This window comes from Hemibagrus wyckioides, linkage group LG06 (genome assembly GCF_019097595.1).
Source record: "Hemibagrus wyckioides isolate EC202008001 linkage group LG06, SWU_Hwy_1.0, whole genome shotgun sequence".
Taxonomy (NCBI): Eukaryota; Metazoa; Chordata; class Actinopteri; order Siluriformes; family Bagridae; genus Hemibagrus; species Hemibagrus wyckioides.
In genome coordinates, this window is record NC_080715.1 from 23337540 (window position 1) to 23363738 (window position 26199).

At 39.6% G+C, this 26199-nt stretch overlaps 1 protein-coding gene across 3 annotated transcripts; it reads left to right on the top strand.

The window, feature by feature from the left end:
- Positions 1-1162: 1162 nt before the first annotated feature.
- LOC131354643 (NXPE family member 3-like) lies at positions 1163-26040 on the top strand. 3 transcript variants are annotated; one of them, XM_058392538.1, is made up of 6 exons: positions 1163-1385; positions 6687-6832; positions 17864-18606; positions 18815-18885; positions 21298-21489; positions 21707-26039. In XM_058392538.1, the coding sequence occupies exons 2-6, from the start codon at positions 6740-6742 to the stop codon at positions 22258-22260; spliced, it is 1653 nt and encodes a 550-aa protein (XP_058248521.1). In that variant the 5' UTR covers positions 1163-1385; positions 6687-6739; the 3' UTR covers positions 22261-26039. The 3 variants fall into 3 exon arrangements, with proteins under 3 accessions (XP_058248521.1, XP_058248522.1, XP_058248520.1); XM_058392539.1 differs by lacking the exon at positions 1163-1385 and adding an exon at positions 1535-1806 and having other exon boundaries at positions 21707-26040; XM_058392537.1 differs by lacking the exon at positions 1163-1385 and adding an exon at positions 1535-1708.
- Positions 26041-26199: the final 159 nt, after the last annotated feature.

Below are 26199 nucleotides of genomic sequence, written 5' to 3' on the forward strand. Positions count from 1 at the left end.
AATGAGTGAGAAAAGCAGAGCTGAATACAGGCTTCGTCATGACCTAGACACCTCAATGTGTAGGTCTGGAAAGAATGTGAGGTTGCAACGAGGGGGTCATGTGCAGCTTGTGATGTGAGAAAGCAGTCGTCAAGCTTAGAGTGGACAATGCTAGCTTGCTCATCAGGCTCATCAAAACAAGTTTGACGACACCACATGTGACCACCTCCAATAGGTCCCACCTGTAAGTAGATCTGCAAACCCCATGACAGAACGCTGCACGCTGCCTCGGCAGATGAGGGAGCCGAGCCACATGGATCAGGGGCTTGGCTTCAGAAAACAGCCAAGCAGGAGCAGAGCTTTCAGAGAGAGAGAACCTCTCACAGTGCTTGCAACTGGCTCCCTCAAGTGCTGACTGCACATGCTCCACTCATATTTTGTGTGGTTGTGCCATAAAAGGATGTTTCCAGCATTTGTTCTCACCAGATGGTCTCCCCATTTCACCCCCAGGTGTAACAATCAGTGAAAGTGGATGGGCAAAGTCCTTTGGTGTCACATTCCTGGTGGAAGTGTGAAGAGATCTTGATCTTCATGGGGATGGATGAAAGAGCAACCTCCCATGGTTCCCTTAACGAGGCTATCCAGGGAGGGGAGAATCCTTGATCTTGGAGAATAGAAATTTGTGGAATCCTGCCAACTTCCCTCAGACTGTAAAAGCTGTTCAGGTGAGCAGTGAAATGTTTTGATCAAACTAGAAAATAGTTCAGGTGACTTTACTCAACTTACTTTTTTTTTTTGCAGTGAATATAATCTCACTATCCAGTTTCACCCAAAAGTAAATTCTTAAGATTTGTCACGTTTGGTCTCAGGGAGATTTATTTTGTTACATCTGACTAGTTCTTTAGCGTTTTTACTAATTGTTTTTAAAAATGTAAATTAAGGATAACAGATTAAAGTCCCCATAAAGATTAAAGAGCCAAATGATATGTTCCATCCTCACACTGGGCTCCATGTGTCTCATGTGCTTCTGTGATACCACACTACTCTCCAGCCAGTAAGAGAATCAAGCCCCTATTTGTCACCTCATTGTGTGTATACTCAGCAAGTTTATGAAATACTACATTGTGTGTCACTGAGATCACACTTCTGATTTCACTCACTTCCTCATTCTGATGTATGAATTTTATGTTTAGTGACAGGTATTTGTTTGAATGCAGTTCGTTGATGCCCCGTGATTTTTACCTGTTTGTCCTGCACTAGCAGCACCAGCAGACGTGGCTGTGTTCCGAGTTGTTGTGTTTGTTGTCTTGGTTTTCTAAACTTTAAACTGCTTGTGAATGCGACCAAAGGACTATCTGCGAAAGAGAAGAGGATATTGGCAGCACTAGGCAGTGGCATACGCTTATGTGAGTATATGTGAGGGGGAGTGTGGGGAGTTATATATACAGAGTATACTAAACTACGGGATTATAATTAGTAGGGGTTCAACTGTGTTGCGTTTAAACCTTTGACCGCTATATGGCAGCGTTGTAATTGAGCTTCAAACAGACAGGAAGTAGCGTAAGGGCGCATCGCTGATATTACCATTAGCACACCTGGCAAACTAGTAACGTTACCATGGCTGATCCCGAAAGAGTCGGACCGGCCCCCGCGGCGTACAGAGCGCGATGTTCTGCACACAGCCTCAGTCTCACCTCGCAGAAAGTACCGGCAGTGGAGTGGACACTCGGTAGGATCATTGTTACAACCTTTTCAGACGCAGCGCAATAGCTATCCACCAGCTAAAACACAAACAAGACCTGCTCTGGAATCAGTACAGGAAGTGCTGTAAGCACTTTTATTTTTCACTGATATAGGTAGATTTAAATCCCTTGCTCAGATTGCACAAAATTAGTGTTATAATGTTGGATGTTACAGTGAGAGACTGAGACTGTCTGTACATACATATATAACACTGTTCACAAGTATTTATTTTCTTGGATTGTTTACATAAAGACTCTTGCAAGCACTTTTATTTCTTTACTGATACACACAAATCTTAATTTGTTCAGATTGTACAGAAGTAGTGCCGTGTTACAGGGACTGGGACAAATGCAAATGCAGATCTCACTGTTCTGATAAAAGTAAACTTTTTGCCAAGAATTTATGTGTATGGTGGTGTGTTGCGTATTCCATGACATGGAATAAGCAATAAGCGTTTTCCTAAAATTAGATTAAAAAAGAAATTGCAATATATCGCCATGCTTACAGTATCGCAATATATCGCAGTATATCGAATCAGAAGCTCTGCATTGTGATACATATCATATCGTCAGATTCTTAACAATACACAGCCCTAATAATTAGATAAAACTTTAAGGATCTCCCCGAAGACACTCTTGACTCACATGCTGCCCTCATACACTAGATTTACTCAGTTGTTTCTGTGAGTTTTTTACTTCCATGCGTTATATTTTAACCATGTACAATACACACACTGCACTGTGCGTGTCATTGAAGCATTGACAGTAAATAAGTAAAATAATTTATGAAATGAAATAAAAATAATTAATTCAGACTAACTAAAATGATTCAATATTTTTCATAATAATAAAGAAATCCTGTTCTGGCATAAAAGTTAATTAACCACATGGCATAGGCCATCTTTATAACAGTTACCAGCACATGCTGGTACTGAATCTCCAAAGAACGCTGTCCAACACTAGCTTTCTTAATTTACGCACTTATTTTGATATCACAGGTCAAGCACCACAACAATGAACGCACTTCCCCAGCCCTGACAGGGTGTGTTTTTATTTTATTTCATTTTTTTCCAGTTTTCCTGATTTTCACTTTTTATTTCATTTCACAAAAAAAACCTCCAGCAGAAATGTTTTCCCTTTTAATATGATAAAAAGAATTACTAAAAAGCAAAGTTACAGGTCTTGGCTTTGGAGCGCAAGGTCTGTCATGCCCCACATTATGCCAACACTGGTGTTGAGAATCAGGGTGGATAATCAACAACTTATTTGCTTGTTGGTCTAATACAAGTTAACACATTAAAATTTACATGTACATGACCGAATTTGATACCTGTGATCAAGCTAATGCTAATCAGCAACTACTGGTAAAGACTATATGATCTGTTAGTTTGCTAAACTTGTTATTCTACACCTTGTTTGCACTAACACTCCCACCGCTTACAGGGTTGCACTCCACCCTGCCCTAACTGCTCAAACCACATTTCTATTATGCTAATTCTAGGATATAAGTGACTTCTGAAAAGTGTCAAACTGGTTATAAACAGGTGAAAAGTTTGAAGGAAAAAAAACAAATACTGGCTTGTTTTGTTATCTGACAACAATGCAGCCCTCCATCAAACAAGGGGTAATCTTTCCCAGTGATCAGAGAGCATGTGCAGCTATGCAGAAATAATTCATGGTTGCTTCCTATATGCTAAGGATACACAGTGTATGTAGCAAGGGATCCAGAAGTATCACTTATGTTTATCTATCTATATATCTATATATATATTTACCTATCAGACTGTCTGTCTGTCTGTCTATTTGCTGAACTTTTATATGTAAAGCATTTTTAAATTTTGGACTTAAAATTACATTTATATTTATTTATGTAATAATTGTTATTGTATGCAATACAGTGAGGGGAAAAAAATATTTGATCCCCTGCTGATTTTGTACGTTTGCCCACTGACAAAGAAATGATCAGTCTGTAATTTTAATGGTAGGTTTATTTGAACAGTGAGAGACAGAATAACAACAAGAAAAACGCATTTCAGAAAAGTTCTACATTGATTTGCAGTTTAATGAGTGAAATAAGTATTTGATCCCCTATCAATCAGAAAGATTTCTGGCTCCAAGGTGTCTTTTATACAGGTAATGAGCTGAGATTACAGTAGGAGCACTCTCGGGGAGTGCTCTTAATCTCAGCTTGTTAACTGTATGAAAGACACCTGTCCACAGAAGGAAGCAATCAATCAGATTCCAAACTCTCCATCATGGCCAAGACCAAAGAGCTGTCCATGGATGTCAGGGACAAGATTGTAGACCTACACAAGGCTGGAATGAGCTACAAGACCATCGCCGAGCAGCTTGGTGACAAGGTGACAACAGTTGGTGCGATTATTCCCAAGTGGAAGAAACACAAAAGGACTGTCAATCTTCCTCGGTCTGGGGCTCCATACAAGATCTCACCTCATGCAGTTTCAATGATCATGAGAACGGCGAGGAATCAGCCCAGAATTACACTGGAGGATTTTGTCAATGATCTCAAGGCAGCTGGGACCATAGTCACCAAGAAAACAATTGGTAACACACTACGCCGTGAAAGACTGAAATCCAGTAGCGCCTGCAAGGTCCCCCTGCTAAAGAAAGCACATGTACAGGCTCATCTTAAGTTTGCCAGTGAACATCTGAATGATTCAGAGGAGAACTGGGTGAAAGTGTTGTGGTCAAATGAGACCAAAATCCAGCTCTTGGGCATCAACTCAACTCGCCGTGTTTTGAGGAGGAGGAATGCTGCCTATGACTCCAAGAAGATCATCCCCACCGTCAAACATGGAGGTGGAAACATTATGCTTTGGGGGTGTTTTTCTGCTAAGGGGACAGGACAACCGCACCGCATCAAAGGGACGATGGACGGAGCCATGTACCGTCAAATCTTGAGTGAGAACCTCCTTCCCTCAGCCTGGGCATTGAAAATGGGTCGTGGATGCAAAGAGGAGTGGGCCCAAATTCCTTGAGATGTGAGCAAACCTGGTGGCCAACTACAAGAAATGTCTGACGTCTGTGATTGCCAACAAGGGTTTGCCACCAAGTACTAAGTCATGTTTTGCAAAGGGGTCAGATACTTATTTCACTCAATAAAATGCAAATCAATGTATAACTTTTTTTAAATGTGTTTTCCTGGATTTTTTTGTTGTTATTCTGTCTCTCACTGTTCAGATAAACCTACCATTAAAATTACAGACTGATCATTTCTTTGTCAGTGGGCAAACGTACAAAATCAGCAGGGGATCAAATAATTTTTTCTCTCACTGTATACAGTGGTGGGCAGTAACAAAGTAAATGTAATTCGTTACTTTAATTAAGTATCTTTTTCCTGTAAAAAGTATTCGTATAAGCATAAATATTTTTTCATTCCACTACATTTTGAAGTAACACTTATTCTTAACACGTAACACATAATCTTACTTTCTACTCCACTATATTATGCCACATCTCTTGTTAGTGGTTTTGAAAAAAAAGTTCAATTACAGCACAGTATGCACACTATTTTTTCCTTTTTTGTTTCATTAAATGCATCAAAAACAAACAGTACAGGACAGTAAAATTGCAGTGTCACAGCCTGAAATACTGTAGCCTATGATGAAAGAAAACCCGGACCCCATCCTGCTACCTGCCCACCCATGGCCCTTGGCATTACCTGCAGGATTTGTTACAAGAAAAGTCTTTCATATTCAGATACCCACTCTGCCTGTCTCAGTAACGTACGCTTTTTTTTTTAAACAAGTCTTCAACATCATATTTGAATAAACATGTAGGAGAGCACCTTCTGTGATAATCATAACAGCAATTTTCTTTATTATAAAATCTAATGTTAGCTTGCAATGAAGCAATGAAGGATTTTAATGAATGAATCTGTCATTATCTTAATTATGTCATGTATGGCTAGTTACGCTTTAGTTGGCTAAGTAGGCTAACATTACTAATGTCATACAGCAACCCAATAGCTCAACTTTTATTGTTGATATTTGACCAGTCACCAGGTAAATTTTCTTTTTCATTTTTTTTATGTAAAGCAGGATAAGATTACAGCACAAATGCTGTAATTGCCCATCTCACACTAAAGCATTAGTTAACTAAATACTGAAATATTGACTGTGCTGAATTTGAACTTTTTTTCTTCTGAATCTGTAGAGCAGCAAGTTTCTGTTAAAATGATCCTCGCTTGTCATTTGTTTAAAACTGATTCCCAGGACACAGGAGTGTCCAGCACACATTAGTCAGACTGTCCCGCTGTAGTACTTAATATTTCTTAATATCTTCTGCCATGATGTATGTGATTTAAAGTTTAAGCACTTTATGTAAAAAACAATTTACAAGCTACAGACCCTGTCTTTGTATAATGATCCTTCTTCTTGTGTAGTGCCCATGCACAAATACCTGTGCCCTATAAACACTGACACAAACACACACACACACACTATCTTAAGTATATTGTTACTATCTTAAGTATACATAAATCTTAACAGGAGAACCTAATTGTACACAAATCCTGCTATTTTACAGCCCCACATTCCCCTTGCACACCCTTACTGCACCTTACTGATATTTTAACAAAAATAATGTTAACTGACATCTATATCATATTAATTTCTAAGAACTTGTATTAACAAGTATGTGTGAGTAGAGTGACCTGATTATGATAAATGTACTTTTTTTTACTTAAGTACATTTGGTTACAAGTACTTTTGTATTTATCTCAAGTAAAAATTCAAACTGAGCTCTTTTACTGGAGTAACATTTCAACTAGAGTATCTCTACTTTCATTCAAGTACAGGAGATGTATACTTTGCCCACCACATCTCCATTATTATTATTATACTACTAGGGGGAAACAAATGTTAACTGCATTTCCCTGGCAAATTCCTGATAAAATTGTCTACAACTTTGGAAAAATGTTCAATGTTCTTTTCTCTCTTTCAGGTTGTTCAAATCTCCTTTTTTGCTGATGGTGTTGTGATCGTGGCACCCAAGTAATGGATGGACATGTACACAGATTGTTGCTTTTCTTTGGTCTATTATCAGTATTAGGATTATTACTGACCATTAGCTACATCAAACGTCTGGAGGTGAGTATAACTTATTCAGAACCAAAGATGTCCATACAAGCAGCAGCTGTGCTTTGTTCACAATGTATTTGATATCACTATAGTTTAATTTATTTTCTCTAATAAGATGTAATAATGTCTAATAAGACTCCATTGAGTCTGACAATTTCTCATAGTAGCCTGAACATTTGTATTCTTATAAACTATATGGTAATAGTTAAGAGTTAATTGCACACAGTGAGAATTTAATAAAGAGATTGCATTCTCTTTTAGACTTTAGACATAACTATAGATGTACAGCTATATACAGAAAGAAATAAGTTTACAGATACAGTGAAACCTTGACTTACGAGTGAATCAACTTACGAGTTTTCCGAGATACGAGCCGTCACTCGGTCGATTTTTTGCTTTAAGATACGAGCCGAGACCTGAGTTATGAGCGAGCGAGCTTACGCCACCCGCCACTAGGTAGCCCAGCGAGCATTCAGTTCACGTGGTTATCTCTCCAGGTCGTGCGTTGGCGCTGTGTAACGACACTTCCTCACTCGTTTTCCAAACATTTTGAAAGGGAGCAAGAAACAAACCTCCTTGGACAGGTTTTTATTGAAACGCCCTGCAAATGAAAGTGAGGAAAGTGTGGCGAAAAAGGCAAAAGTCAGTGAAGAAGATGTGAAGTGAAGTGAATTTTTTTTTTAAAAGTAGCAATTAAGTTTAGTGATAGTGTAGCATAGTGTGTAAGTTAAATTTAGCAATTTAAGTAAGTTAAATTTAGCAATTAATTGTAGCATTAAGTGTGTAGCGAGTAAGTTAAGTTAAGCGATAGAGCACGAAATGAAAAACTCCGCCACCCTCCTCCGCCAACTTCCTCCACCTCCGCTAGCATCTTCGTCTGATCTTCAACGTAAATACACTTAATAAAACCAGTTTCTTTCTTTACATTCTCTTTTATTATGTATTATTATTTTTTATACATTATTTGTTATTTATAAAGTAAGCTCGGTCACAGAACGAATTAAACTCGTAAGTCAAGGTATTACTGTATTGCCTTACATCAGACGAGTAGGCAGCACATTTCACAAACCAGAAATATAGAAACAAATGCAAATCACAATTCAAAAGCGAGAAAACTAGTTCAAACACGGAATACAATGGCAGAGAAACAATGAAAGGCTTGGTAATGTAGTCAGAGCTTACAATACTGTATCATAATGCATGATAGTGAAGGAGAGGTCGTTTGAATGTCCATCAAACAGGAAGTAACCCAGAACAGGTGACAGGTATTACAGGGAGGGCTCCCTCTGGCAGGTTAGATGGGGAATGGCAGGTTGGATGAGCTACCAAGATCAAGAATCTGAGGCTATTATGGATTCAGCAGAAGTAAACTTCTGAATTTACTGAATTGTTTATAAATGGCAAATTTCATGTGTAAATGCTCATATAAAAATTATAATATAATAAATCTGTTCATATCAGCTTGCTTTATGAGGCCCAACACTGTAATCAAATCACTCATTTAAACCTATATTACAACAATTTTGTTTGTAATTAAATTAAAATGTCATCTTTAGAGACAATTAATTGCAATTAATTCTAACCTAGAATTGGTTATTATTCTAGCTAGGGCTCCTCCTGGTGGGTTGGAGGGGGAATGGCAGGTAGGCTCATTATAGAACCCCCCTCCTACGAACACCTCCTGGTGTTCTTCTGGGGTGGCCCCTAAGTCCCAGAGCAGGTCACTCTGGGTGTGCAAGGTGGTAGTCAGCAACATGCGATGGATTGAGGATGTCATGGGCATTGACCTAGGATCTTTCCTCTGCACTGTAACCATCCCAATCCACCAGATATTGGAGCTTCTCCCTCCTCCATCGAGAGTCAAGAATTTTGTGAACCAGGTAGACTGGTGATCATTTTCTTCAATTTCTAGTGGCAATGGGGGTGAAGTGTCAGTGTGCTTGGTGTGACTGGAGGTGTGAGCAAGCTTCAAGTCAAGTTCAATTCAATTTTATTTGCAGAGCTTTTAACAATGAACATTGTCTCAAGGCAGCTTTACAGAACATAAGAAACAAAAAACAGTGCAAAAAGTCCTAGATGTTAGACAAAATCATCCCTAGTGAGCAAGCCTAAGGTGACTGTGGCAAGGAAAAACTCCCTTAGATGGTATGAGGAAGAAACCTTGAGAGGTACCAGACTCAAAAGGGAACCCATCCTCATTTGGGTGACACCGGAGAGTGTGATGATAAATTATTCTAAACACCAGGGGGGTGTGATATGAACAATGTCTTTTCTGCAGTTATGTTCAGTGTACAGTGTGATGCAGATACAGCATATGTAGAATGTTAGTGTGTGTATTAATTAGGAAGTTGTTGTCATCCTTGAAGTCCACATAGGGTTGGCATCCTTGCTTTGATATACCCAAATCCTCATGAAGCAGAATCCAGCTGGAGCTGGTCCATCTCTGGATGCCTCAGGATCCTCGCAGGGTTGGCCTCTGTCTACTGGAGCTGGCACAATCTCCAGATGCCTTGGGATGGGTAGAAAAAGGAACAGGTGGAAAGGAATTAGTGTAGCTGCTGTTCATGATATTAGCAGCACTAGATAATAATGAGCATTTAATCAGATGTACTGGAGTACATTATGGGATGTATTATGTATATGCCAGGCTAAAGAGATATGACTTTAATCTACTTTTAAACTGGGAGACTGTGTCTGAGCCCCAAACACTGTCAGGAAGGCTATTCCAAAGTTTAGGGGCTAAATACGAAAACGTTCTATCCCCTTTAGTAGTCCGGAGTTTTGTGATCTTAAGGACCATGGTGGATTGTAACATATCAGAAGAAATATGGAAATATGATTTTCAAAGGACAAGTTGCTGTCTAATATTACTCCCAGGTCTTTCACTGTCGAGCTAGTAGTAATAGTACATCCTTCTAAATGCAAGCTGAATTGTGAGAGCTTTGTGTACTGGTTTTTGGACCAATAAGTAATATCTCTGTCTTATCTGGATTTAGTAATAGAAAATTATCGGTCATCCAGTCTTTATATCTTTGACACACTCAGTTAATCTAGACAATTTAGATATTTCATCTGGTTTTGATGAGATATATAACTGGGTATCATCAGCATAACAGTGGAAACTAATCCTTAGTCTTCTAATGATGTTACCCAAGGGAAGCATGTACTGTATATTGAGACGAGCAGTGGTCCTAAAACTGACCCTTGTGGGACCCCGTATTTCACTGGCATTACACCGGAGAGTTCTCCATTTAGATCTACAAAATGGTATCGATCAGACAGGTAGGATCTAAACCATTTTAATGCCTGTATACCTGTGTAATTTTGTAAGTGATCTACGAGAATATTATGATCTATAGTGTCTAATCTAATGCAGCACTAAGATCAAGTAAGACTAATATTGAGATGCAGCCCTGGTCCAAAGCTAAAAACAAGTCATTTGTGATTTTAACTAGCACAGTTTCTGTACTATGATGGGGTCTGAAACCTGACTGAAATTTTTTCCTGTAAGAAGGAGCATACTTAGGCCCTGTCCACACGAACATGGGTATTTTTAAAACCGCAGCTTTTTTTTGCGGTTAGGCCGTTCGTCCACATGCAAACACATCAGGTCACTGAAACCGAACATTTTTGAAAACTCCTGCCAGGGTGAAGTTTTTTAAAAACTCCGGTTGCATTGTTATCATGTAGACAGGGAAACCAGAGATTTTTGGCTTGTGAATTTCCAGAGAGACATTTGGGACTGCAATCACCTCTGCTTTTCCAGCCGGCCGAGTTCGTCAAGAGGAGGCAGCGTGTGTTTAATGGTGAACAGCAGCTGGTGCAACAGTGCAAGCATTGTTCCTCTCACACGCTCCTGCACACCCAACCTGGAACTATTGACCATCAAATGTCGTCATTTTATCTTCCTAGGGAGTTTACATTGGTCATAGTCAGCACCGTTTATATTCCACCTCAAGTGGACACGGACACTGCTTTATGCGAGCTGCATGAAGCACTCACACAGCACCAGACACAACACTGGGATGCCAAACTTTTATCAGCACATCAGCTGCCCCACCAGGGGTGAAAGGACATTGGACCACTTCTACACTACAGTTAAAGATGGCTACAAGGCACAATCTCGCCCACCGTTTGGGAAGTCTGACCACGCCGCCATCTTCCTCGTGACAAAATATAAACAAAGGCTCAAGCAGGAAGTTCCGGCTCAGAGGGAGGTCTCACGCTGGACGGACCAATCGGTGGCCGCTCTACAGGACGCACTGGATGACGCAGACTGGGACATGTTCCGGCGCAGCTCTGATGACATTAATGTGTTTACGGAAGCGGTTGTGGGATTCATCGGGAAACTAGCAGATGATACTGTGCAGAAAACCACCATCAGAACATTTCCCAATCAGAAGCCGTGGGTGGATAAGACCATCTACAACGCTCTGAGATCTCGCACTGCTGCCTACAACGTGGGACTTGCGTCGGGTGACATGACCTCATTCAAGGTTGCGTCATACAATGTGCGGACGAGCTGAACACCTTCTACGCTCGCTTAGAGGCTGCAGCTAATGATGCTAAAGCTAATGCTACAGCTAATGCTAATGGCTGTAGACAGGAAGAGAATGCCAACACCAATGCGTTCATCATCTCTGAGCATGACGTGAGGAGAACCTTTAGGAGATTGAACACCAGGAAAGAAGCAGGACCAGATGGAATCTCATGTCGAATCCTCAGAGCCTGCGCTGACCAGCTAGCACCCGTGTTCACAGACGTATTCAACCTCTCCTTAACTCAGTCAGCAATCCCCATGTGCTTCAAAGAGTCCATCATTGTTCCTGTCCCGAAGAAACCCCATCCTGCTTCCCTCAACGACTACCACCCTGTAGCCCTGACCTCAGTAGTGATGAAGTGCTTTGAACGACTGGTCAGAGACTTCATCATCGCTTCACTACCAGATACACTGGATCCATTACAGTGCACCTACCACCCGAACCGCTCAACCGACGATGCCATTTCCCACCTCCTTCACATCACTCACTCACCTGGACACTAGAAAGGGGAATTATGTTAGAATGCTGTTTGTTGACTACAGTTCAGCGTTTAACACTATTATCCCCTCCACACTCACCACCAAGCTGGAGCACCTGGGACTCAGGACTCAGCCCATCTCTTTGTCAGTGGATCTCCAATTTCCTAACTGGCAGACCACAGGCAGTAAGGATAGGCAGACATGCCTCAGCCTCACTCACCCTCAGCACTGGAGCCCCCCAGGGTTGTGTTCTGAACCCCCTGCTGTACTCTTTGTACACTTATGACTGCATGGCCACTACCAACTCCACCAACATTATCAAGTTTGCTGACGACACCGTTGTGGTCGGATTGATCTCCGACAACAATGAGACAGCCTACCTGGAGGAGATTAAGACTCTGGAGGACTGGTGCCAGAGGAACAACCTCCACCTTAACGTCAGCAAGACTAAGGAGATGATGGTGGACTTCAGCAGAAAGCAGGAGAGGAACTACCAGACTCCTGTGATCAACAACAGCACAGTGGAGAGAGTGGACAGCTTCAGATACCTCGGTGTTCACATCACGCAAGATCTGTCATGGTCCTGTCACATCAACACCATGGTGAAGAAGGCCCGACAGCGTCTCTTCCACCTCAGACGCTTGAGAGACTTTAGACTGCCTGCTAAGGTGCTAAGGAACTTTTATTCCTGCACCATAGAGAGCATCCCGACGGGAAACATCACCACCTGGTTCGGGAACAGCACCATGCAGGACAGACGAGCTCTTCAGAGGGTGGTGCGATCAGCTGAGCGCATCATCCATACCAAGCTCCCTGACCTGCACCCGATCTACCACAAGCGGTGCTGGACCAAGGCCAGAAAGATTGTGAAGGACCTCAGCCATCCCAACAATGGACTTTTCTCTCTGTTTAGGTCAGGAAAGCGCTTCCGCTCCCTGAAGGCCAACACTGAGAGACTGAGGAGAAGCTTCTTCCTGCAGGCTATATGGTCTCTCAATTAGAACCTCACATAGGACTCAACTGATTAGACCTACTATGCTCCTACATACGTGTTAGAACTCCAACCAACCACACCGGACATTTGCACATTACAGGATGGTGGCACACAATAAACACACAAATGTACATCTGCAAATTTGCACATTTCAAGACTGTGCACATAATACAAACACACAAACATACATGTTGCACAGTCTGCTCCCGTTTACATACAAAGATGACTTATGCACATCTGCACTTTAAAGATGGACAATACCACTGCTCTCATCACCTCAGTCCACTTCGTGACCACCCTGTACTGCTGCTGTCTGCACCTTGGACACCTTGGACACTATTGCACACTACACATTTCACTTTATATAATTTTGCAAAATTTTGTACTGCTGCTGTTTGCACTTTGGACACTATTGCACAACACACTATTCACTTTATATAATTTTATATAATAACTTTCTATATACATATTCTATTTTATATACATATTCTATATACATATATATATCATACCGTACTTTATTTATATTTATTAAATTTTATTTTATTCTATTTTTATTCTATTTTATTTTTTACATACTGTGACCTTGTTGTTTTATATTTTATATTTCATATTTTTAGTATAATTCATTCTTATTTTATATTTCGTATTTTTTCGTATTTTATCCTTGTCTTGTTCTTTCCTTTTCCTTTTTCAAGGGTCATAACAGTCGTGTAAGCATTTCACTGCATATCATACTGTGTACGATTATGTATGTGACAAATAGAATTTGAATTTGAACAGGGTTGCCAGTTTGGACTGAAGACAACTACAGCTTAAAACCCTCCCATTTAAAAAAAAAAACGAGCCCAAAATGCATACCATTATAACTAATACAATTAAACAAACAGTTTTAATAACTGTGATATTGGCTTAACACTAATAAAGTCTGACTGGACAGGACTCTCCTGAACCTTATTGGCTAAACTGAACCATATAATTAAAACATCAAAATTATGTATTATACTTTATTTATTCATTTGAATAGAAAATTAATAAAATAACATGTTTATAGTCAAAAATAAAAACCTGCCAGTTGCATCAAAAACCAGCCCAGATTTTATCAACTCGCCCAATGCACTTTTTCCCAGTGGGACGTGACCAAAAGAAGCCCAATTGGGAGTAAACCCACCCAATCTGGCAACTGATTGTCCAACATGGCTTTACAGTTGAGATTATATCGCCACCTGTTGGTTTTGCATGCTTTTGACAATGCTTCAGACCAGGTTTTTGTGTTTTCATGTGGACAAGATTTTTTTAAAAACGGAGGAAAAACTCCCATGTATTTGTGGACTAGGCCTTAAGCTGACACCACCTTTTCTAATATTTTATATATAAATGGAAGGTTTGAAATCAGTCTGTAATTTTTTGTTTTACTAGGGTCTAATTTAAGTTTTTTAAGAAGATGCTTAATGACTGCCAACTTGAGAGCTATATAAAACAATACAGAGCTAAGGACTGAAACGTAAGTGGTCCTAGCCACATAAAATGCATAGTGTGCAACCTAGTGCAAGCAGTAGGTGCAATTGCATCTTTGAATTGAGGAGGGAGTCATGGAATGAAGGAGAGATTCGTTAACTTGGAGAGAGTTGCAGATGGTAGGTGACCGGGTTGACCTGTCAGAAGATCTTAAAGGGTTTGATATACCTGGGGCTTAGTTTCTTGCTCAGTAGCTTGAGTTTGAGGATTTTCGTTGACAACCAGGTGAATTGACCAGGTCTTGGGCATCTTTGACGATTGGCTGGCAGGCTTTGTCAGCATATTGCATGCTGAAAGTGGGCGTGGGTGCTCTCCCAAACATCCTAGCTCTGCTGTAACCGATCACCCACAGCGGGCACATCAGATGGTTCACCAGACCAAGTGAACACCGGTGGCTTGTAACTCGGAATACAGTGGAAGGGTCTGAGGCCCATAGACAAGGGAGGGAGTTCTGTGCGTATTTTGCCCATGGAAGAAACTCAGTCCAACAAAGTCGCTTGTGGATGCAGTGTCCATGGCCATGGGGAGACCTTTGAATGGCACAGGCCTGCAGGCATTGGAGAAATGATCCATACTTACCATAATCCAGCAGTAAGTTGATGTGGTGTCCTGGATTGAATACCAACCGAGCAGGCATTGACAAATCACTGACGTCCCTGCTCAGCGTCAGCCACAAGAAAGTGTTTTTGTACTAAGGAGATTGTCCTATGTGTCCCCGAGTGCCCAGAACTGGGGGAATTGTAAGGCATCTACAACCATCACAAAAAGGATGCGCTCTGAGGTGAAAATCTGTTACAGTAGGTCAAAAGCAGCTTGTCTCCATCAGACCCCCTGATCATTCATGACATATGCAAAATGTTTTGTAATGTAGTGTTGTGATGAAATTCACATTTTTTAGCCTTAAAGTAGAGCTGGTGTTGCTTTAGTCATATGAGACTGTGCATACTTGGGTCACATGGGACTTAGAGTATATGAGGATTTTGTCAATATAAACAATGACACAATGGTTGAGGAGGTCTCTGAATATTTCATTAGCAAATGAATCAGCCCAAATGGCATAACATGGTACTCATATTGTCCTTGTGTGGTGAGGAATGCAGTTTTCCACTTGTCTCCCTCCCGAATCTGTATTTGGTTATAGGCACTTCATAGCTCAAGCTTGGTGAAGAAACTCTGTGTTGCTCCAAGGTCAGGGGAACCAGTGGCAGGGGATAGGGTTACCGAACTGTGATTGTGTTGAGACCCTAGTAATCAATGCAGGGTCTTAGCCCACCACCCTTCTTTTGCACAAAGAAAAGCCCGGCAGCAGTGGAAAAGGTCGATGCATGAATGAAGCCTGCCTCCAATGCCACCTTTACGTATTTTTCCATAGCCTGGGTTTCAGGGATGGAGAGTGGGAAGATCCTGCCCTTGGGTGGTAAGTGTTTGGCAGCAGATCTATTGCATCCAGTGTGGAGATATCAGATCAGTTCCTAGCCCAGTGTAGAGGTAGCTTTGTGGCATGTTCTTTGCTGAAGACCTCGTTTAAGTCATGATACTCCTTTGGGATGCCAATGGTGTAGGTAAATTCTGGGCTCTTAATGAAGGTAGTACAGCATGGAAGGCTGAGGCTTTGCTAAGGCAGTGGTTTAAGCAGTGGGAGGACCAGTGAGTCAGTTCTTTCTCTTGCCAGATAGATACAAGTGTCATGGGCCTGGAGCCATGGGAAGTGCTGGGGTTCACTTCATAGTTAGCATAGAGTCATGATTGCAGTTTGATGGACAGGGTGATGTATTGTGAAAGAGTCATGTCCTCATTTTTGCAGGCCAATTTGAGCTTGCAACGCTGGGTTAAGTCTTTATTGATAAATTGCCCACGCTGAAATTTTACAGCATAATCTGCAGCTGATTCAGAGCCCAGTTGGATACTCAAACACATGAACCTCACACCAGCAGTGAATTTCCTAGCAAAATAGGTGCAGGGTTGGAGCTTGCCTGGAGTGTCAATGGGGCAGTGGTAAACCTCTGCTTTAGTTTCTCGAAGGCTGTCTGGTTGGGTTTAGACCGTTGCAGTTCTCTGGGGTTTTCTTGCAGTAGCACAGTCAGGGGAGCAGCCACTGAGTTGTAGTTAACAATGAACCACCTTTAGAAATTTGCAAAACTCAGAAATTGTTGTAGTTCTTTGACATTGGATGATGTAGGCCACTATATAATAGCTCGTACTGACATCCATTTACAGCTAATACACTTCAGTAGGTGGCAGGCACTGCTTCGCTGGCTGATTATGTAATTTATATTAATCAGTATTTGTGCACGGCTGCAGGCTCATAGCTGCACGTTTTTCTCTGAAGAATTAGGGCGTTATCAGTGAAAACCTCCGCACCCGAAAAGATCACACAACTTATAAGATCACATATCTTGCACAGATCACACAACTTGCATAAAAATGAGATTGAGTCGCTCTGGATAAGGGCATCTGCTAAAGGACATAAACGTAAATGTTGCAAAGTCAGAGGTAATGTGCAATTTACCCTCACGGTGTACAAAGATGATGGTTCAGAATCCATTTGTCTCTCAACATCACATGTTTCTGTGCTGTGCATACTGTGCCCCCTTAAAAAGAGTAGGTGCATGACACCCATGGCCAAGTTATCTGTAGTGAACTGTAATTAAAACTGAGAAAGACTGAACCCGATGTGCCTAGGGTTAGCCAACCATAAGGTGGAGAAGGAAATGTCATGGTTTGGGGAATGGTTTCTGCTGCATGTGTTGGGCTTCTTATACAGATAGGGTAAATGGACATGTTTAACAGACCCTCCTTTTGCAACATCAGCCTGCAATTTTCATGTAAGACAGTTGACAGTTGTAATCCAGAACTTTTTGTTGTGATCTTATGTGCTACAATGGTTACTGATATCAAATTTGGATAATTGTGTTTTCCATAAAATAAGGGTTTTTGTTGAGGTGCCTTATTTTTAGTTGAATATGCTAGTAGAGGTATAACTCACAGCTAAAATTCTTTCAAATTTTGAGTGATAAAGGTTAACAACATTTCAGAAAAGTATTCATAATTTACTTGCTAATTATTGGTAATTTGCAGTTATTGTACAGGTGATTTGTCCAATCCACAGCTGAAGCCCATCTCTAAATATGGGTAATTTTCCCTCCTGTTGTAATAACTTTCATAGATAAGTCACAGGCTCTGAATATAATTTTATATCTGCAGAGCAGTACAGAATTATGTGCCAGAGAAGTCTTTCATTTTCTTCTTCCCTATTTTGTACCTTTATATCATATATCACAATGCATATTCAGTGAATTAGGTTTGTGCTTTAGTTTGATTTCAGTGAAGAGTGTCCTCAATTATGCAAGAGAAAGTAAAATAACTTTTTTTAACTAGATACATCAAAATATGTTGAGGATTAATGACAAAGTTATTACTGCTATTGTGTCTTTAAGACTTTCGCTGATTTGTGCCTGCTGTTTCGACTGTGTATTGGATTCAATTGTACTCTCTTCACTGTTTACAGAAATTAAATGATCAACTAAGCATCCACTTAACCTTTAAGCTTCCTGAAATTGTGTGGCCAGTGGAGGTAAATTACACGTACTGTGAACAATTTGTCCAAAAGCCCACGACAGAAGAGGCCATAGAAGAGAGACATTTGCTCGATTCCATTGCATGGCCAGATCCACCAGTGAAAGACCTCCCTGTGGAGTTCAGCAGTAACCCTGCCATGAGCTACTTTGTGATTCAGGGTCCACCAGAGCAACACATAGGTGATCAGCTTGTGGTTAATGTCCATGTGCACAACTTTTTGGACCTACCTAAGAAACATGGAGGAGATTTCCTGATAGCCAGGTTGCATTCACCCAAGCTAGGTGCTGGGGTTGCAGGACAGGTGCATGACCATGATGATGGGACTTATACAGTGCTGTTCCCATTGCTGTGGGCTGGTGAAGTGCAAGTAGAAATTACTATGGTGCATCCTAGTGAGGCAGTGGCAGTGCTCAAGAGACTACAGGAAGAGCACCCAGACAGAATATTCTACAAAAGCCTGTTCCGCTCCGGCTCCCTGTCAGAGACAACCTTCTGCAACCTGTGCCTGCCGTTCAGTCAGAAACCACTCTGCAACTTTACTGACCCTGTATCTGGAGAGCCCTGGTACTGCTACAAACCTGAAAAGCTAGGCTGTGACACACGCATAAATCATGCTGTAGGTGGATATACAAAAAACCTCATTTCCGAATATGAAGCACATTTCTTCAAGAGGTGAGGTGGCAGATGGGCTCTTTTTGAACAGATCTTTTTAGATTATTATTTGCGAAATCAGAAAAATGTAATGAGTGTTATTTAAGATATTGGTTCTGAAGATTCTGAAATAATTTGGTATGATTTTAAAAATGAAATCACATTTGAAGTGAAAAAGAATCAAATTTATATAACTGTTTTACAAAATATGTTTTAATTTTTGTTTCAGGGGTATAAATATCAAAGTTCCTATCCCTGCATCTGCAATGGGCAAAGTGACTGTATTACCTGCAAAAAAAGGTATATTTTATATTACATTTGCAGTTCATTCAGCACCAATTTCAAATTCAGCCTCATGCTCATTAGAAAATGTGTTTGGAAAGGAAAATATAGATATCAGATCTAATTTGATCTTATTTAATGTTTATACACTAAAAATATTGAATAAAAAATCATTGAATATTGATTGAAAATTTGTCAGACTCTGGAAGGAGCAATAATTGGTTGTGCTTTAGTTCTGTAGAAAACATTGAAAAGTGGTCACGAGGCTCAGTATCAGCACCCTGGAATCAATATATCATCTTGGTCAAAAAACATACCACTGATTTGGCAGTCAATGCTGACATTTTAAAATAACTTGAAATTAATATTACTTTTGTTTTTATGAAAATAATATTTTTAAGGATGATAATACTTATATAATACTTATATAATAATAATAATCAGCCATAACAATAAAACCACTTACAGGTGACGTGAATAATATTGAATATCTTGTTACAGTGGCCCCTGTCAAGTGGTAGGATATATTAGGTAGCAAGTGAGACAGTCAGTTCTAAGTTGTTGTTTTGTAAGCAAGTAAAATGGGCAAACATATGGATCTGATTGTGATGGCTAGATGACTGGGTCAGAGCATCTTCAAAACAGCAGATCTTGTAGAGTGTTCCTTATAGAGTGTTCCCTTGTGGAGTGTTCCAAGGCTCACTGATGCACAAAGGGACTGAAGGCTAAGTTGTCTGGTCTGACCCACAGAAGGGTTTCTGTAGTAGAATTTGTGGAAAAGTTCATGCTGGCTATGACAGTAAGGTATCAGAACACAGTGCATCACAGCTTGCTGTGTATGCCTGTGGTGATGCTTATCCACCACCATAAGCACCTCCAATGGACATATAGTCATCAGAACTGGATCATGGAGCAAGGGAAGAAGGTGACCTGGTCTGATAAAATGGGAAGAATGCAAACCGACTGAGGCAGTGTGGTGCTCTGGGCATTGTCCTGCTGCGAAAACATGGGTTCATATGAATGTTACTTTAACATGTTCTGCCTACATAAACATTGCTGCAAACCAAGTACACCTCCTTGGCTTACATATTCCCCAGATTTCGATCTGATCAAGCATCTGTTGTATGTGCTGGACAAACAAGTCTGATCCATGGAGGCCTCACCTCACAACAGGATCTGCTGGTAAAATCTTCATACCAGATACCACAGCACACCTTCAGAGGTCTTTTGGAGTCTATGCCTCAAAGGTTCAAAGCTGTTTTACCGGCAGAATGGGGACCTACATAATATTATTTAGGTGGATTTAATGTTATGGCTGAGTGGTGTATACGACTATATTAAAGTATTAAAGTAAATAAAATGTTTGTATCATTTCCTGAATATGGCTAAAAAAGGAATTGTCACAAAAGGGTTATGTAGAATATTTGAGTTCTGTACTATTCAAATATGTGTATAATGAATTTATATTTATTGTAAATTCGAGTCTTGCTCCCGCTCACTGTGTGTGTGGAGTTTGCATGTTCTCCCCGTGCTTGGTGGGTTTCCTCTCACAGTCCAAAGACATGTTACTAGGCTGATTGGAGTCTCTAAATTGCCTGTAGTGTGTGATTGTGTGAGTGAATGAGTGTGTGCGTGTGCCCTGTGATGGATTGGCACTCCGTCCAGGGTGTATCCTGCCTTGACACCTGATGATGCCTGAGATAGGCACAGGCTGCCCGTGACCCGAGAATAAAATACAGAGAATAAAATTAAATTAAATGTTATAATAAAGAGTGATTAAAAATAAATAAAAAATAATAAAGTGTGATTACATCACAATGTTGGGCCTCATTTAGCAAGGTGATATGAACAGATTTATTTGTAAACTGTTTGTATGAGCATTTACACATGAAATTTGGCATTCATAAAAATCAGATGGTCTAAGCCAACATTAGAAAAACCTTCTGAATCTCATCCAGCTTCAGGTTTGATGCATTCTGAGGTACTTTACTTCTCACAGCAGTTGTTATGAATGCTATGGTTAAAGTCACAGATATCACACTTTTCCCCATTCTGGTGTTTGAGTCGTACATTAACTGAAGCTGTATCTGTAACTATAAGCATTGTGAGGCTGTCACATGATTAGCTGATTGGATAAGTACACAAATGAACAGGTGTATGAGGTATCCCATCAAAATGTACTTTTGATGTAAGGCCTCCAACATTAGGAACTAATCCTAACACTAAGCACAAATCTCAGGAAACCCTTTTTGGCCAATCTCACACTTTGCATTGGCTACACAGTTTATACACAGATTTGTGCATATAGTATGTATTCTGTTGACAAAAGAGGCCCACTAAAGTAAGTTCTGACCAGCCAACTCAAATAGCATTTATAATGTTATGATTAACAATAAATGTTCATTTCTTTCCCCCTCAAATGACAAAAAGCCATAGTAGAAAACAGTTACAATGCTGCTGGCTACTATTTTAATTATACCTGGAGGCCTTTGAGTGGTGCAGCCATCCAGCAGTTTACTAGCTCATCAGCCATAACCCATTGTCTTAGAGGGAAGATTGTGTACATGCTTGGAGATTCTACTGTGCGTCAGTGGTTTGAGTACCTCACTGCAGTACTTCCTGGTAAGAGCTGATTGTTTATTAAAAAAACAAGCTTTATGTTTGTTTTTCATCTTTATTTAGCTAGATTATTTAATTATTGGGTTTAATTATTAAGTTCATTTCTTAGAATAACTCGCTTATACTATAATTTTTTGAGTGAATTTCCCTGTGAGATTAATTAAATGATCTGTATATCTAATTTGTTTCTCACAAGATGCCCTGTTCCTTTTCTCTGCAGATCTTAAACAGTTAAATCTTTACACTCCTAAGAGAGTAGGACCATTTATGGCTGTGGACAGCACCAACAACATTCTAGTAAGCTATCGCTGCCATGGGCCACCCATTCGCTTCACGACAGTGCTCTCCTCTGAGCTGCACTATGTAGCAAATGAGATAGACAGGATACAAGGGGGGCCGAACACGGTCGTTCTTGTGAGTGTGTGGTCTCACTTCAGCTCATTTCCTTTTGAGAACTACATACGGCGCCTCCGGCACATCCGCAAGGCTGTGGTGCGGCTGCTGAACCGTGATCCAGAAACATTGGTGGTGATCCGCACTGCCAACCTGCAGAAGCTGGGCAGAGAGAGCAGTATGTTCAACAGCGACTGGTCCTATCTGCAGATTGATACTGTGCTGCGTGCCATGTTCAAAGGACTCAATGTGAAGATGCTGGATGCTTGGGAGATGACACTGGCCCACCACCTACCCCATGACCTACACCCACCCCAACCCATTATCAAAAACATGGTTGATGTCATCCTCTCCTATATCTGTCCAGCTGGGAAAATATAGAATAGTGAAAAAATAAAATCTTGTGTAAAACTTCATAGCATATCAGTTCGACATAAAAAATAACTAAAACTAAACTATAACTAAAATAACAAAACTGTGAAGTGTCTGACATCACAGAGACAAAAGAAGGTGTAAGGAGGATACAGAGAAAGTAAACATTAAAAATAAAACCTGCTCCACCTAAATTTGCAGAAGGTGTAAGGAGGATACAAAGTAAATATTAAAAATAAAACCTGCTCCACCTTTGCATACGCCTCCAGTGTTTCAACCCGCCATGTGAAGAAAATAATAATTTCATTATTTGTTATTAATTACACCAGTAAATGACTGTACAGTGTCATATTTACTACTGTTCTAATCTGATTTCTCAGTAGGTATGCATTATTTTCAGATAACAGCATGTGTCATTCAACTGTAATGATAAGTTAATATTAACCCACTCTTTCTAGTGCATTATTGTTTTTAATGGCCAGGGGCATTGCTAGGCATAAATTTCTAGCAATGCCATATAAAACAAACCTATGTAATGAATCTTGCATTCAGTAAAAACTGTTGCAATTTTCCCTGTCATTGTCATTATAGTAAACATCTGGTCCACATTTTAGATCTGGCACAAGTTACCCAAATATTGTTGCAGACCAAGTACACCTCTTTAGAGTATTTATATTCTTTAATGCCATTGGTCTTTATCAGCAGGATAATGCTCCCTGCCACACTGCATAAATTGTTCCAGAATGGTTTGAGGAACCGTTCAGGGTGCTGAATTGGGCTCAAAATTCTACAGATCTCAATGTGACTGAGCATTTGAGGGATGTGCTGGACAAACCAGTCCAATCCATGTAGGCCACACCTCACATCTTAAAGGACATAAGGATCTACTGCTAAAATCTTGGTGCCAGAAACCAAAGCACACCTTCAGAGGTCTTGTGGAGTCCATGCCTCCACAGGCCAAATCTGTTTTGGCAGCAAAAGGGAACCTACACAATAATAAGCAGGGTTTTCATGGCTGATCAGTGTATGTTGAAACACAGTAAAAGTGTTATTTTTAAATCATTGTTCAGATTTAGTCTAACTTACATTTCTTAAAGTGATAACACATTTCTTTACATAGGTACCAGTGAGGTGCATTAATGCTGAATGATTTAATTAATATATATTTCACAATAAGGGATATAATATTCCCAAATAAAAGTTAATAACCATCACCTAAATTTATCAGCATTTATGGTGCTCTTTTTGTGCTGTTGGTGAAATGTCTTCAGTGTTGTTGGAAGATCTTTTATATTACAAGGCACTTAACACCTGCCTCTTAACAAATGTAAGACAAGATTTGAGGATATTTGAAAACATTGTGGATTCACAAAAAATAAAATACTTTCAACTTTGGGCCATTTTGGGATTTGTATTGGTTAGCCCATACTGTACTTGCTGAATCTTTCCCATACATGGCCAGTGAGCATGTTTGTTGGAACTCTATTAATTAATTACTCTATTAATCCTTAAGGGAAAATTTATTCTTCCATATATTTTAATATAAAAAATAATGACACTGATGTGCACAATAGCATATTAATAGAAATATTTAAAAAGAAAAGTTCCACAAGACATAATATATATTATATTTACACAGTCCTGTGTACACAGTCTAATCCTCTTAGACACATTATCCCTATATTGTTACACGCCCAGTGCTCCTGAGTCAATACTAGAACATTGAATTCATTGCCAAAGCATGTGCTTGTAGAAATTGGTTCGTGAATTTATTTTGTCACACAAGAATCACACATTCTTTTATGCTTTATATGACTGCCAAATTTCTACCTTCTGCAAATCTGAAAAATTTAAACAGAGCAAGTTGAACACAGCATTTTTCATTTTAATGTAGTATACATGACACTGTGATCTCTACTCATGTCACAAAATGCAGTTCTCCCCTTGATATGACTTGAGATGTGATATGCAATTGCAAGACTGCAACCAAGTAAAAGAAAAAAAAAACACAACAGGCACGTAAATAAAATATTTTTCACACATCTTTCAGGAACGCTTCACAGTTTGCTTGAGTCTGTTGCCTTGATAGTCTCAGATTCCTGTTTTTGGCTGGCAGGAGTGAAAACTGATGTGGTTTTCTGCTCTTGTAGCTAATCCACCTCAGGGTTTGATGTGTTTTGTGTTCTGAGATGCTCTTCTGCTAACCATGCTTGTAAAGTGTGCTTATTTGAGTTACTGTAGACTTCCGGTCACTACCGTAAGCTTGTAGGCTTGCAGTCCAGTGTTTCAGACGTCAAGACCCCTATTTGTCACATCATTGTGTGTAAACACAAGAGACTGTTCAATTCAATTCAAATTATTTATTTGTATAGCACTTTTAACAATAGACATTGTCTCAAAGCAGCTTTACAGAAGTATAGAAACATAGTGAGAAGATATATATAAAGTTTAAAGTTAAGTAAGTATTCTATCCCTATATTTTATCCCTATATTTTATCCCTAATGAGCAAGCCTGAGGTGAATGTGGCAAGGAAAATATCCCTTGGATGATATGTGAAAGAAACCTTCAGAGGAATCAGTCTCATTTGGGTATGTGTTGTGTAGCACAATCAGCGATGAAACGCCAGAAGCAGCAACAGATGACATCATGGATAAAAAGAAGGCAAAGAGATGTGAGTTGGTTGATTCAGTAAATTAGCTCAGGTCAGGATAATCTTATTTTCTGTCTACACCTGTTGATGTTAGCCTAACGTTGACTGAACTAACCTTAACATACACTGTTGTTGCTAGGTAACTTCAGACTGTTAGCTAAATATTTAATGTAGATTAGAACATTCACCATGAAAACGAGTTCACTTTAAACAGCGCATTTTCTGACAAGCAGACTCTGGATGCTTTAATGTTAGACTCAGTATGATCATAACTCGTTTGTCATTATCATTTGTGTTGTTTTCATATCAGAGGACAGATTGGGTGGATAGTTAGGATACATGGAGAGATGGGATTGAATGGATAGATGGAGGACAATGAAATTTTTTTTTTTCATGTTTGTGAGATTGTGACAATCTTGCATCCTGTGTAAGTAGTGTATCTATTGTGTTATCAATTTTCCCATCCTTTTGGATTACAGAAGTAAAGATCGTTATTCCTACCCTGCTATAATACAGTGTTGGATGCATAAAAATGATCTACTTTAGGTATTTGTGCTGCACAGAAAATTAGCACCAGGAATGTAAATATTTTAATTTGTTCATTAACTAAGGGTGGTTGTTTATGCATGAAAGACAATTATTAAAGTAATGGTCAACATTTTCATTTAATTACATATTAATTTTTCTGCTGTGTATCTGCATTTCATATTATAAAATAGTGATGTAACACACAGTTCATAAAAGCTTTTGCCTTTTCTATTCAAAGTGGGTGATCAACAAGTTATCTGCTTGTTAGTCTAATATAAGTTAATATAAGTCATGATTTCATCATGATGAGACTGAAACATGTGCATTACCTAATTTGATAACTGTGATTAACCTAATGCCAATCAGCAACTACTGGTAAAAAAGGTTACTAAACTTGTTATTCTAAACCTTGTTTGCACTAACATTCCAACTGCTTACAACGCTACACCCCACCCTGCCTTGACTGCTCAAAAAACACCTCTATTATGTCTATTCTAATAAAGAGTGACTTCTGAAATGTCTGAAACCAGTTCTAAACAGGTGAAAAGCAGTGATTGTGTTGATGTCATTGTATCACCCATGTTCATAGATGTATTTATTTATTTGTTTGTTTGTTGTTTGGTTATTTAGTTATTTTACTTAACTTTTATATGCAAAGCACTTTGAGACTTTGGACTCAATTTTTTATATTATTAATGTAGTAATTACAGTAATTATAGTTATAGTATTGTAGTAATATATAATAATAATAATAATAATAATAATAATA